The 14,158-nt window shown below is 37.2% G+C and overlaps 5 protein-coding genes and 1 pseudogene across 5 annotated transcripts in view; 4 read left to right on the forward strand and 2 right to left on the reverse strand.

Annotated features, from left to right (window-relative positions):
* LOC109129092 lies at nt 381-2,346 on the forward strand (annotated as a pseudogene).
* LOC104746531 (putative F-box protein At4g10190) lies at nt 2,659-4,044 on the forward strand. The gene is made up of 2 exons (XM_010468033.1): nt 2,659-2,736; nt 2,830-4,044. The coding sequence occupies exons 1-2, from the start codon at nt 2,673-2,675 to the stop codon at nt 3,966-3,968; spliced, it is 1,203 nt and encodes a 400-aa protein (XP_010466335.1). The 5' UTR covers nt 2,659-2,672; the 3' UTR covers nt 3,969-4,044.
* Nucleotides 5,297-6,574, forward strand: LOC104748384 (putative F-box protein At3g21130). Its single transcript, XM_010470035.1, has one exon. The coding sequence runs from the start codon at nt 5,297-5,299 to the stop codon at nt 6,572-6,574; it is 1,278 nt and encodes a 425-aa protein (XP_010468337.1).
* On the forward strand, nt 7,175-8,269 carry LOC104748385 (putative F-box protein At3g21130). The gene has a single exon (XM_010470036.1). It carries the CDS (start codon nt 7,175-7,177, stop codon nt 8,267-8,269), a length of 1,095 nt encoding a protein of 364 aa, XP_010468338.1.
* Nucleotides 8,473-11,184, reverse strand: LOC104746532. Its single transcript, XM_010468034.2, has 9 exons — nt 10,764-11,184; nt 10,353-10,538; nt 10,169-10,271; nt 9,733-9,812; nt 9,577-9,654; nt 9,378-9,469; nt 9,177-9,288; nt 8,924-9,049; nt 8,473-8,811 (listed from the first exon to the last, which is right to left on the reverse strand). The coding sequence occupies exons 1-9, from the start codon at nt 11,040-11,042 to the stop codon at nt 8,698-8,700; spliced, it is 1,170 nt and encodes a 389-aa protein (XP_010466336.1). The 5' UTR covers nt 11,043-11,184; the 3' UTR covers nt 8,473-8,697.
* The window catches only part of LOC104748386 (B-box zinc finger protein 32-like), a 1,768-nt gene continuing 1,029 nt past the window's right edge, over nt 13,420-14,158 (reverse strand). The window contains exon 2 of the mRNA XM_010470037.2: nt 13,420-14,156. Coding sequence (XP_010468339.1) covers nt 13,618-14,156 — 539 coding nt within the window. The 3' untranslated portion in view covers nt 13,420-13,617. The remainder of the gene's footprint in view (nt 14,157-14,158) is intronic.

Consider the following 14,158-nt stretch of genomic DNA (forward strand, 5'->3'; position numbering starts at 1 on the left):
AACCCGATGATGAATATCCTCTCCTTGATTTAGGTCACGAGGATGAATTATTTCTTGTTACAAAATCTGTAGGAAACGACACTCGTTTTGGTGCGAGACTATAAGTTTTAGGTCTAAAAGAACCTTCGATCCCAAGTTTGATGGACTCAAACGACGAGATAGGTCCATACGAGTTAGGAGGCCGGTGGAGTTCGTTAGGCTTTGGTGTTTTGTTTTTCAATTTTAAGTTGCTTTGGATATTCTTTTTTCTGTCTTGGTGTTATCCTTATCCCCCTAGGACTCAATAGTCCTCTTCTATATAAACCAAAAGAAATATTAGAAAAGAGTAGTTCAAACTACCCATTAAATAAATTATCTTGTGTCTTAGTGTTCTTACGACTATGATTGGGACCTATCAAAAGAAGATGAGAAGCACAGTATATCTTCCTGAAGATTTGCTAGTGGAGATACTCTCTAGAGTTCCTACGGTAGCTCTAGCACGATTACGATCAACATGCAAAAGATGGAATGCTCTGTTCAAAGACGGGAGATTTGCTAAGAAGCACTTTGCTAATGCTCCAAGGCACTCCTCCACTCTGGTTCTCGGGTTGATTGAGTCTAGGGTTTATTTAGTGAGCATCAATCTCCATGGGCTTAAAAATAACAACGTTGATCCATCAGCAAAGTTAAAAGGTCAAAGACCCTCTTTCTAGTACTTCAAAAGAAGCATATATTCGTTACGCCTATCACTGCGACGGCTTATTGCTATGCATTACCGAGGACTATAGACTATTTGTTTGGAACCCGTGTTTAGGCGAGATGAAGTGGATCCAACCCAGAAATTTATACAAAGAATTCGACTACTATGCTTTCGGTTACGGAGACAAATCTTCTTGTTACAAAATCTTGAGGATGCAACGATTAGCCAATGATAGATGGCACACCATGTCCGAAGTCTATGACCTTGCTTCTAATAAGTGGAGCAGTGTTGGTGTGACTACTGACTGGGTCATACAACCGAGTCAGAGTTGTGGCATGTATGTCAAGGGAACTACTTACTGGCTTGCTCTTGGTAAAGACAGGCCACCACATGATCGTTATTTCTTACTAAGTTTTGATTTTTCAAGCGAGAGATTCCAAAGTCTCTCTCTTCCTTCGGATGCTAAACATTCTTATCTTTATGTGGCTTTATCGATGACTAAAGAAGAGCAACAATTTCGTATGTTTGCTAGCTTTGACTCTGATGAGAGAAACAAATCAGATGTATGGATAGCAACCAAGGTGGAGAGTACCGGAGCCATGTCGTGGTCCAAGTTCCGTCGTTTTCACTCTCATATTCGTTTAACTGTCTCGGCCGACTATAAGAAGAAAGTTTTCGTGTGTAAACAGGCCTACAACAACATTTTATACATTGTGGGAGATGATTTGTACATCTTAGAAGTGTATAAATATACTGGAGATATGATATACCCAATCTCCTTACTTATGTTCCAAGTTTGGTTCAGATCCAACAAGGTATCTAGTCTTCTTGGAAGAGGCTTGTCTTTTTATCCTGCGCAAGTTGAAGTTGGTTTGCTTATTTGAATCCCAAAATAATGTCTTTGAATCTTGGATTGGATGGCTTTCTCATGTTAAACGAGCAATATATTGTCACTTTTATCTGAACAGTACGATATATATATATATATGACTCGAAACCAAGAAAATGTAATACCGTTGGGAGGCATCATGGTCCATGATTCATGGAAAAGGCATCCTGAAACCAAGAAGATGGTTCTGGTTGACTAGATCTTTAGATTCAACCTGAATACAAAGCTTATATAAACCCGATGGCCTGCATGTTCAAACCTTTTCAGTTTGTTTTTGAGTTCATGCAAGGGTTTTTTACTTTGAAAGTTCATTTTTTTTTTCTTCTCCTTTTTGAAAAGTTCATATTTTGCATTCTACCTATCTTCTCTATTGATGGGGATTTGTATATTGTTAACTAAACCAGACAAGTTATATCAAAATTTCAACTTTCCAACACATCTTTGGTGTCAAGATTGTGTGTCAAGATTGAATCCATTTTATGTCTAGGGGGAGTGGTAGTGGAGTCTTTGCATGTCTGTGAAGGTAATTAATTGTATACTTAGTGTTCTAAAAAGCGGCCTATCTAGGGTTCATCTTCCATGAGAAGAAAGTTTTAGCCTGTCAACATATATACTTGGACCCTACTACAACGCCTAATACATTGTGGGAAACGTCTTACATGTTGTGGGAGAGGATATATACATCAGACAAGAGAATGAATTAGATGGAGATATATTCAGATGCCCAATTCTCCTCACTTATGTTGCTAGTTTAGTTCAAATCCAACAAGCTATCTAGTAGTGGTCTTGGTATAGCTGTTCTGTTTTCTTTTATATATATAAAACCAAAAAGACCAGTGACGAGTACACATACTTTTATGAATTCTCGTCTTCGCCAAAGAATCATTCCAAACCAATTCCAAGATCAATAACCCCTCTTCGACCAGTTATTATCAATTAGAAAAAAAAATTAAAATAATGCCAATTTAACAGTTGACCAATTAAATATTTGAAATTTGAAAATTTACAAACATTTCGAAACGTCACGTCGGTTACTTTTTTCTTCTAATATTAAAGACCAATCTTAAGATATTGGAGGCCGTACGCTTCTTCTCCTTATACCAAATGATGGCTGAATCTAAGAAGCGTGTGAAGCGGCAGCAGCAGCAAAGAACAAAGGACTTTCATGGTAAGCAACCGATTTGAATGTTTAAACCTCTCATTTCTCTCTCGTTTTCTAAGTATATATATGTAACCCTAATTATTTCACTGAAATCTCAAGTGGAAATGTATCTTCCGGAGGAGTTGGAAATGGAGATACTCTCTAGGGCTCCGTTGGCTTCTCTGGCACGACTACGATGGGCATCCAAAAGATGGAACGATCTCATCAAAGATATACTTGAAAAGAAGCAGTCTCAGGTTATTATGTTGATTGGCTTCAGGGTTTGTTTAGTGAGTGTCGATCTCCATGGAATTCACAACAGCAAGGTGAAGGTAATAAGTCAATTTAGCCTAAGAGATCCTCTTTCTAGTAACTCTTCAGAAGAAGTCGAGATACGTAACGTATTTCACTGCGAAGGCTTGTTACTATGCACCACCAAAGACAGTAATAAACTTGTGGTATGGAATCCGTGTTCACGTGAAACCATGTGGATCCAACCAAGAGATACCTACAAGCAAAACGATTACTTTGCTCTCGGTAAATCCTCCTGCAACAAGTACAAAATCTTGAGAGTGGATCAGCATAATAACTTGATGCCAAGCTTCCTTGAGTTCGAAATCTATGACTTTACCTCTAATTCGTGGAGGGTTGTTGGTGGGACTATAGAATGGTTTATACCACGGTGGAATGGTCGTGGTGGCGTGTCTGTGAAGGGAGATACTTACTGGCTAGCTTCTACGCAAAAAAACACACGTGAGGATTTCTTATTGAGTTTTGACTTCTCAACAGAGAGATTTGTAAGTGTGTCTCTTCCGGGTAATCATCTTTCTCATCAAGTTATCAGTTTATCAGTGACTAGAGAAGATCAGAAACTTTGTTTGCTAGCTACTCAAAGCGGTAAAGTACACGATATAGATGTATGGATCGCGACTAAGATTGATAAGACGCTAGTAAATCAGGAGAACAAAACAACGATTGAGAGACTCGTAGCTGCGTCATGGAGCAAGTTCCTATCATTGGATTTAGCCAATCTCCATCAGCGCTTTCGCTTCTTTAATGGGATGAATTTCTTGGTCGACCAGGAGAAGAAAGTTTTATTGTGTAGCAGTATGCGTGGGGGCCCCAACACCTTCTTACACGTTGTGGGAGGGGGTAAATATATACAAGTGGCTCATAATGATGCAGAGACTACATGGTCACTTGTCCTCAGTTATGTTCCAAGTTTTGTTCAAATCCAACCAACAATGTTCTTGGAGTAAGGCAAAATGGAAAAGTATCAGAGCTGGTGATATATAATGGTCGCACTAAATTATTTATGTATTACGTTATCCAACTCTTGAGATGTTATTACATAATGATATAATATGTATTGCTACTTTAAATACTTGTTTTCTAAAATTATTTCCAGTTTTTATCCTCTGTAATTTTGCCCTGGTAATCAAAATTTCTGGTTTCTTTTGTATATAAAACCAAGACTAGTGACGAGACTTACATTTGCAATACATCTTGAATGATCTTAAAAGTTGGACACCTTTATGAGCTTTATTTTCTTCTTCTTTCATATTGTAACAACACATGAGAGAGGCATGTAAATTTAATTGATAGGCTCTAAGATGGGAGTAGATTATGGTTGTCTTGTCCCATGGGCCTAGAAGCCCAAAGTCAGCTGAATCTAGGACGTGAATCAGTGCGGCACACACACAGAGCAATTATTTCGAATGTTGTTTTAGGTCCAAACCCTCTCATCTCCCTTGTTTACTAGTATTTAACCCAATCCTTTGGACAATGGGTTCACCCATATAGGGATGAACCTATTCATTCATCTCCTTATAAAATATAAAAATAAAATCTGTATATTTTATTATAAAATTTAAAACTTAAAGCGTTCTTTTATAAACTCAAATCGATATATAATTTCATTCTAATTGTAAAATCTAAACCCTAACCATCTCATTTGTAAACCCAAAGCGACATATAATTTTGTTTTAATTGTAAAATCTAAACTCTAACCATCTCATTTGAAAACCCAAACCGACATATAATTTCGTTCTAATTGTAAAATCTAAATCCTAACCATCTCATTTGTAAACCCAAACCGACATATAATTTCGTTCTAATTGTAAAATCTAAACCCTAACCATCTCATTTGTAAACCCAAACCGACATATAATTTTGTTCTAATTGTAAAATCTAAACCCTAACCACCTCATTTGTAAACCCAAACCGACATATAATTTTGTTCTAATTGTAAAATCTAAACCCTAACCACCTCATTTGTAAACCCAAACCGACATTATTTTGATTTAATTATAAAATCTAAACCCTAATTCTCATTTATAAACCCAAACCGATATATAACCTCGTTTAATTGTAAAATCTAAACCAATTCAATATTTAACTTTCCTTAAATAAAAGTATACAGAATTTGTTTCCTTAAGTTTTTTTGCTTTTTAATTTAATTTTGATTTATTTTTAAATAAAATATTAGATAGAACAATCTGATTGGTTGAGAGAGGAGGGGGTGAATATAAAGGTTGAACCTAAGTATTTTTCTAATCGTTTTTAGAAACAGTCGTTTTCGAGCACAATGCATCTCCAAGAGGCTTTGGTAGTGGAGATACTATCTAGGGTTCCTGCTGTATCTCTGGCACGATTGAGATTGACATCCCGAAGATGGAACGCTCTGGTCAAAGATGGGAGACTTGCTAGTAAACATTCTGCTTATGCTCCAAGGCAGCCTCCTCTGTTAATCATGTTGATTGATTTTAGGGTTTATTTAGTGAGCGTTGATCTCCATAGAGTCGACAAGAAGAATGTTCCATCTGCCAAGGTAACATGTCACATCAGCCTAAAAGATCCTCTTTCTAAAAACTCTTCAGAAGAACCTCTTTCTAATAACTCTTCAAAAGAAGTTGATATATGTAACGTCTTTCACTGCAACGGGTTGTTGCTATGCACCACCAAGGACAACAGACTAGTTGTTTGGAATCCATGTACAGGTGAAACCAGGTGGATCGTCCAACCCATGCTTAGCTACGAGGGAATCAACCACTATGCTCTCGGTTACGATTACGAATCCTCCTGTTACAAAATCTTGAGGATGTATCCTGGTCGTGTCCCAACTCAAACTAAGTACCAAGTCTATGACTTTACCTCCAAATTGTGGGAGAACATTGGTGAGACTGGAAGCTGGTCAATACCACGGATTCAGAGTCTTGGCATATCTGTGAAGGGAAGTACTTACTGGCTTGCTTATTGTCGACGAGAACTAGGTGTTTTCTTACTAAATTTTGATTTTTCAACGGAGAGATTCCAAAGTCTGTCTCTTCCCGAGGATGCTCCTCGTTCTTATTTTGATCTGGCTTTATCAGTGACTAGATCAGAAGAGCAACAACTTTGTTTGCTTGCTGTTTGGAGCTCTGAGGTATGGATAGCGACAAAGATGGAGAGTGCCGGAGATATTTCATGGAGCAAGTTCCTAACAGTGTCTAAATTCGATCTCCGATGCCATTCTCGGGGTTGTATTGGGATGAGTACTAGTTTCTTGGTCGACCAGGAGAACAAAGTTGTAGTGTCTTGTAATAACTCCGTGTTCTCCAAAAACTTTATACAGATTGTGGGAAAGGATAAATACATACACGAGGATGATCAAAATGGTGCAAAGTCTCCTACCACACGTCTCCTCACTTATGTTCCAGGTTTGGCTCAAATCCAACAAGGTATCTCTCTTGATAAACGAAGCATAGCTGTAGGCATCACAGAGAAGCATTCTGAAACCACCAAGACGGTTCTCTTTGGCGAAATCGTTCAGTTATTTAGACGCTATGGTAAAAACCGATGGACTGAATTTTTTAAACCTCACTAGCTAATAGGTTATTCAGTAAAATCCATTTCATGTTTTCCTACATTGAAAGTTCATTCTGCATTTTTTTAAGCTCGACTAGCTCAGCCACTACACAGAACACAACTGAAAACACAGGTTTTGTAGCAAGTTCGAGTTACAACACATCTTTGGTTATGACTACAAAACATGTTTTAATCATGAGTTCATGAACAATATAGTTACTTATCTGTCTTTTTTTTTTAAGTGTACGAAAACACCTGCTCTTTTATAAAGAAAACAGAAAAATTTAAGCCTGCATCATCAAAAAACTATAGATCAGAGGTCTTAAACTAGCAAGACAGGACAACAATTTGTGTTAGCTTCTTAACTCGAGCCACTTTAATTCAGGAATGGTCTAGGTCGCTATAGGCTAAGAACAAAGCACCACCATAAAAAACTCTCCCTCAAACATAAGACTTGGCGTTAAAGCAAACATGATCTGGGCCGAAGCCCACATTAGAATCATGTGGATGTCATGACACTTTGAAAAACATAAATTATGAGAAAAAAACTCTCCCTCAAACCTAAGACTTGGTCTCAAAACTCTGTTTCTTGCAACCCTAATTTCTGAAAACAGTAAAGATGATGAAGAAGAGAAACACAGTTAATCATCTTCCAGAGGATATGGTAGTGGAGATACTCTCTAGGGTTCCAGCTATATCTCTGACACGATTACGATCTACATCCAAAGGATGGAACGCTCTAGTTAAGGATGATGAGAGACTTGCTAAGAAGCACTCTGTTTATGCTCCAAAAACGTCTTTGGTTATCATGTTGATTGATTATAAGCTTTATATAATGAACGTCAGTCTCCATGGAATTGAAGAGGTTGATTTATCTGTAAAGATAACATGTCAGTTCAGCCTAAAAGATCCTAACTCTTCAGAAGAAGTTGATATACGTGACGTCTTTCACTACGACGGCTTATTGCTATGCAGCACCAAAGACAATAGACTGGTCGTTTGGAATCCATGTTTAGGTGAAACAAGGTGGATCCAACCCCTAGATTCCTACAAGGAATCAGACTTCTATGCTCTAGGCTACGATCACAGATCCTTATGTTACAAAATCTTGAGGATGCAGCGACATGAAGACCATATCCCAGTGCGAACTGAGTACCAAGTCTATGACTTTACCTATAAATCGTGGCGGTTTGTTGGTGAGACTGAAGGCTGGTACATACCAAGTGTTGGGAGTCGGAGGCGTGGCTTGTCTGTGAAAGGAAATACTTACTGGCTTGCTACTAATGAATACGGACCACCGTTTGATAAGTTCTTAATATGTTTTGATTTTTCAGCTGACAGATTTCGAAGACTGTCTCTTCCCACGGGTATCCGTTCTTATTATGATGTGTCTTTATCAGTGACTAGAGAAGAGCAACAACTTTGTATGTTTTCAACTTATGGCTCTGAGGTATGGATAGCAACTCAGATTGATCAGAGTACCGGAGCCGTGTCATGGAGCAAGTCCCATCGTTTTTACTTACGAATTGATGTGATGACAGTCTTGGATGACCATGAGAAGAACGTTTTCGTGTATCGCTACGAAGCCAGGTCCAAAAGCGTGTTACACATTGTAGGAGAGGATATATTCATCATACAAGTGGTTCACCATGGTGCAGATTCTAAATGCCCATTTTTTCTCACTTATGTTCCAACTTTGGTTCAAATACGATAAGGTATCTAGTGTTCGTTTCTGTGAAGAGGCTAGTGTGTGATTATGACTGTCCCACTAATTTATGCTTTAACAATTAAAATTCTTTTTTTGAATGCCAACTAATTTTTCTCGTATGTAGAACAATGTATGTCCCAACCAAGGTGGTGCTGAGGCATTAAACACCCAAAATATTAATTGGCTTTTAGTAACTAACGCCCAAAATATTTATTGGAAAACTCTGATTTCATTCAACACCATATTTCCAAATTGTCGTTCGTTAAGACGTTAACCCCCAATTTTGTTTTTTTTCCTTTTCTACAAAAAGGAGGCCAAAACATAAAAAACTACAAAATTTCAGCTAAGTCAAAATGAGGAAAAGAGGAACCAAACAAACATTTTATTGGTCCTACTTATTTATAAGACCCGTATAGAGAGAAAAAGGGGCTTTGTCATTTCTGCAAATTCAGCTTCACCTTCTCCATCACTTTCCATAGTGCAGATTTAGCTTCTTCTAGCGTCTCAACACCATGACCTTCCTCAAATGCTAGCCTTTGTATGTTGAACTGCCAAAAACAAACAAACATACAAATTCAACACAAAAAGATACAGCTGAGAAGCACTATGCATGACCAGCATCAACTGGACAGAACTGTTTTATTACAATGTTATTTTTACCTGAGCACCTTGACGAACTCTTACATCTATTCCTTTGCTATCTATCGAAATGAGAGCAGCGTCATCCACCTCTGATTCAGTAGACAGTAGCTCTCTAAGCGGTTTCGAGAAGATGGCATTTAGTTCCTATCAGAAGTTATAGGGAAAGTACGTTAGACCACACTCAAATCATTCCAGTTTGCAAAAGGCCTAGAATGGGGGACAAGTTGTTGGAGTCTCAGAAGGCGACCAAAAGGGATCTGAAATAACGTACCTTGAGGTTCCCCTCACCACCATCAACAGCTATCTTATCTGGCTGTAGAGCTTCATACTCTTTGACATCAACCCAAGCCACCGTGCCAAAGCCTCCAATGAAATATATATCACTGCCAATTGTCACATTGAGAATGGAGTGGATAAGTAACAGGAAATAAACAATCATCCCAGTTTAGAAGGCACAAGTTTTGTAACAGACCTTATGTTCTGCATTCTAAAATAGTGAAAGTTTCCCCACTGCTCGGAAGGCCCGTGCTGGTGCTTTGCAATATATTGCTTATGAGCCCATTCCTACCAAGCCACAACCAGAGATATTACAACTCTTTACTCAGATAGATTCATGCACAGACACCTACCTGTTCATGAAGTGAAATAGAAAAGAGTATCTAGACACCTACCTGTTCATCTTCTGACAATGGGTACACATCACCAAATAATGTCACTCTTGCATTCGATAAGCCACTCCATCCAGGTATCTGCCACATAAATCCCCGGTTACAGAACAAAAAGGGAAAACCTTTTGCTTGGTTAAAAACACAATAGCCAAATGTTACCTGGACAACGAGACTGCATCTAGGTTCAGCCAACAGATTTCGTGTGTGGATGGCCAGCGGTGAAAATAAAAATATTGGATCTGATAACAAAAAGTAGAAGCCATCCAAGAAATGAGCATCTATCATATCTCAGCCAACAAACTCAAGACAGTAATTGTACCATTATAAAATTCAGCATTGCCTTCAATACTATCCAGACCCAAAACCAATCCTACATCTTTAATGAGATTTAAGGAAAACAATATTGAGCACAGTTCCTACTATTCGTCCCCACAAAATCCAAATCAAGTTAAAGTTTCTACAGTGGGAGTTAGAGACTTAGGAACTAATTGTCCACTAGTAAATCATTAAACCAGTATTCTGAAGAAAAACTGAGCGTGCAACAAAAGCAGACAGTAGAAGCAGTCAAAAAAGATAGAAAGGCTAAGCAACTTACGCCCCATCCGATCAGGTGCAAAATCAACCAATGAGCCAAATGGGTACCCTTCCCTACGGTGGTGCATTTTGGACATGACTGTGCATAGATGAGCAAACCTAGCCTTGAATCATACCCACAAAAAGACGTTAAGACCAAACAGATAGAGAAGAGATATAACAATCTAAAAGACAAACCCTTTTACCTGTTCCAACAAGTTCCGTACAGCTAAAGCAGGCCGAGGTAACGCATGAGCTGATGTAGCGTTTTGAACTCCACCAGATATTGGAGTTCTAAAAAGCCCGGCACGATTTCCTCCACCACCCTGAGAATGAGCAAGAGATGCCTCCACATCGATTACACTATGACAAGTTTCACCATTGAGATTTTCCTTCACACAACATTACAATCTATTAATACTTTATGCCAAAGCAAACCATCCATTAAACTATCTCCTTCAAACTCATCTTTCCACTCATCTAAGATTCGATTCTACACAAACTCTGTTACAAAATTGAAAATTGTAACCTTTTGCTGAATTTTTACATACCCACAACAAAAAGATTATAACTTTCGTTGAATTGTTTCATCACAAGACAAAAGAGAGTAGAAGTACCTGTGATAAAGAGAAAACATCCTCAGGAAAAACACCAAACCCACTACTCTCAGCGATATTATTATCTTCGCCTTCACTTGGTGTCTCGTTACGTAAGAGAGCTTGTACACGAAGCCCGTGACTTGATCCATTGGTGATTCTCAGGTTCGTGAATTGCTTTTTTGGTAGCGAATTACAAAACCAACACGAAGATGACTGGGAAGAAGTGGGGAGCGTAGATTTGAGGAGAGGCCTTGTCTGTAAATTGGTGATGTGTGTTGAAGTAAAGAGAGCTTCCATGGTGGGATTCAACAAAAGAGTTGAGAGAATAAGATTGTAGTAGCTTGAAGAGTCCGATCTTTCAGTATGCCCCAGATGCTTTCTTTAGTCGACTTTGTTGAAAGTACACAGCTTTATGGAATTAGGACTTTTCCAGAGTAGGGTTTGTAAAAACCACAAATAAGGGTTTTTCTTTTTATTCTTCTATTACTTTTTTTTTTTTGTGGTAAAAGATAAAGATTACAGAAATTATAATTACTTTAGGAATTAGGACTACTCTCCATTTTACTCTTTTTTATTTGTTGTTGTTGTTGTTGTTTATAATAATGAATTTTAACAAGATAAATATATTTATTTTGAATTTATAATTTTTTTTGTGAGATAATAATAATATATATATATATCTTATTATATAAAGTTTGATGTCAAAATTACTAATTAACAAGATCGTGACATGTGTCAATTGTATCATTCAGATATTGACACATGTCAATTTTAAATTTATTAAAATTATAAAAAATAAAAATATAAAATTTCAAAACCTACCATAAAAAATGTTTTATATAAAAGTAAAATAGATAAAAGAAAACCTAATTTTATGTAAAATATTTATACAGTTTTAAAATTTAGAAAAAATTATTATAAGGAAATTATATATATATCATAAAATTCAAAATTATAATATTTTTTACTTATTTTAATTTTAAGTTGCTAATTTTACAAGAAAAAATATTATCTTTTATATAAGAAAAAATTGATTGTGAAAGTTATACAATTAATTACTGTTTCTAAAAAATGTAAATACTCACCTTTACACAAAAAAAAAGATTGTTGAAGTAATAATAAGATAGGAGTATGTAAGATTAACATATACGTTTTTGTAACTATAAAAATATTAAAGTAAAGAAACATATAATAAGTTATTTAATGTGTTCATAAAGACAATTTGTTGGTAGTAGTAAAGACTAAAGAGTATATTTTAACAGTAAAATATATTTGTGTGTACAAATACACTATTAGTGGTAATGTAGATAGTAGATTTTTAAATGGATATGCATTAGTATATTATAGCAAAAAAAAAAAACAATTATTTTCTATAACTAATAGTTTATCTCTTTACTTTTATACTTTGTTTTTACTTACAAAAAGAATTAATTATATATTTTTTGATAAATTTAATTTTGTTTTAATAACTTTGAACTCATCTGCAACTATTTTATTTAACTGAAAATGTATCTATTTACTTTTTTTTTTCAAACAAACAATAAATTAAAAGAAAATTTATTGGTTAGTTGCCCAAGCCGGAAGAAAAGAATTTACAAAAGAAACTTCAGAGATAAGAGAACGCGAAACACAAGCAAGACAATTCGCCTTCGTATATGACGCATGTGGGATATAAGAGATGGAGAATAATGGGAAGAACTCTAGGGAGTTAAACTCATCAAGCATGTTGGAGAAGGACGGCCAATCTTCAAGGGACTGCACCATAGTGAGTAACTCAGCACAATCAGTCTCGAAATATTGACAAGCGATCCCTGCAACATGTATCCGCTCCATAGTCCACAACAACGCTTCTAACTCCGAATGCAGGGGGAGGGGCCCCGTCTTAGACACTTGGCCCCCAACAACAAGGTTCGCTCCTCACCAATGCAACACCACCAGCCCAATCCTGAATGCATATTGGTTGCTTTCCAAGAACCATCGATCTGATAACGAGGTGAAGAAAGCTGGACATCCGAAGACGGAGATGAAGCTGACATGACCGCCGTAAAAGAGAGCGCCTCTTCCCAAGTTAACTTATCGTCCAAAGCCTGAGTAATTATATCATTCGTCTCGATCTCTAAACCTTGAAAGACTTTTTTATTTATGGTATTCCACATTGTCCATAAATTCATGGTAATTGAAGAAGTTGATAAGGATCACCATGTTGAGGCATCCCACTAGAAAACAAAATCCAAATTCGAGTATACCGACTCATATGGAAAACCCTCTAACGAGACCGGAGTCGGAAATAAACTCCAAACTTCAAACGAGCAAAAGTATTCAAAGAAAACTTGATTAATAGTCTCAACCGCAGAGTCACACCTTTTACACTAAATATCATATTGGACACCTCGATCTACCTAATTACTTTTATAGATAGTTTTTACTTATTAAAATTATTTACTTTATATTTTTTGTTAATTTTATTTTTTGTTCGTCGTCGGGTTTGTTTTAATTTGCGATTTTGGTTTGGTTGGTTTGGTTTAGTTATCTAAACCGAGTATATAAGTGGATAAGCGACAAATTAAGGGTTTTAGGGTGTTTGATAAAAACGAGAAATATGTACGATTTTTTTAAGTTTAAACAAAACATAAATCTGAAACTCAGGAACCTGATAATGACTATTCGATTAAGAAAGTAGAAATTGATTTTAAACGTTTAAACTCCTCTAAAGAAATTTATATCATCTTGATTTCACTTTGGTTCATCTCATTAAGACCATTTTAAACATAGAAAAAGAATTTCAACAAGTCAAATAGACACAACACAAACTTAAACTAATCACTATGTCCTAAATTTAGCGATGCGGGAGGACCCACGTCAATGTTTTTGTTCAAACGTTGTCGTTTTCAGCCCATCCTTCCTCCGAATCCACGCGCCACCGTCTTAGCTGCAGCGTCATCGCACGCGCCATTCTGCTTTCAACCGCTCGTATCATCCCAGCGGCGACTCCGGTCACATCTTCCACTTTCTTTAAACTCGTCCACGTCATCGTGTTCTTGACCCCGAGCCAAAACGCCGCCGCTAAGATCATTCTATTCGTCGCTCTCGCTCTCGGCCTCGGGTTCCTCTCCACGGCCAAAGCGAGAGACGCATACGAAACGACAGCGTTTGTTAAATCTCTGTTTAGTCCTAACTTATCGCACCACTTCACAAAAACACCATCCGCGACCGTAACCGCAACACCGGCCTTCTCAGCCTTCTTCACTTTTTCTTCCCTTTCACACGCTGCTCTGTTTACGCTACGCGTTGTCGACGAAAGCTCGGAGCTTGAGACACGGTCGAGAGAAGAGCAGCAAGACGACGAAGAGGATGTTTCGGAGCAGCAAGATGTTCGTGGAGGCCAAGGGAGGAGAGGACCAGAGACGAAGTCT

The sequence above is a fragment of the Camelina sativa genome, chromosome 15 (assembly GCF_000633955.1).
Source record: "Camelina sativa cultivar DH55 chromosome 15, Cs, whole genome shotgun sequence".
In the NCBI taxonomy this organism is placed as follows: Eukaryota; Viridiplantae; Streptophyta; class Magnoliopsida; order Brassicales; family Brassicaceae; genus Camelina; species Camelina sativa.

Excerpts from the sequence above, each read along its gene's own strand:
- LOC104746531 (XM_010468033.1), top strand. The coding sequence starts at position 2,673 with ATGATGGCTGAATCTAAGAAGCGTGTGAAGCGGCAGCAGCAGCAAAGA. Across the intron at positions 2,737-2,829 it reads AAGAACAAAGGACTTTCATG|TGGAAATGTATCTTCCGGAG; the intron begins GTAAGCAACCGA and ends TGAAATCTCAAG.
- LOC104748384 (XM_010470035.1), top strand. The coding sequence starts at position 5,297 with ATGCATCTCCAAGAGGCTTTGGTAGTGGAGATACTATCTAGGGTTCCT.
- LOC104748385 (XM_010470036.1), top strand. The coding sequence starts at position 7,175 with ATGATGAAGAAGAGAAACACAGTTAATCATCTTCCAGAGGATATGGTA.
- LOC104746532 (XM_010468034.2), bottom strand. The coding sequence starts at position 11,042 with ATGGAAGCTCTCTTTACTTCAACACACATCACCAATTTACAGACAAGG. Across the intron at positions 10,539-10,763 it reads ATGTTTTCTCTTTATCACAG|GAAAATCTCAATGGTGAAAC; the intron begins GTACTTCTACTC and ends TGTTGTGTGAAG. Across the intron at positions 9,655-9,732 it reads GATGCAGTCTCGTTGTCCAG|ATACCTGGATGGAGTGGCTT; the intron begins GTAACATTTGGC and ends TTTATGTGGCAG.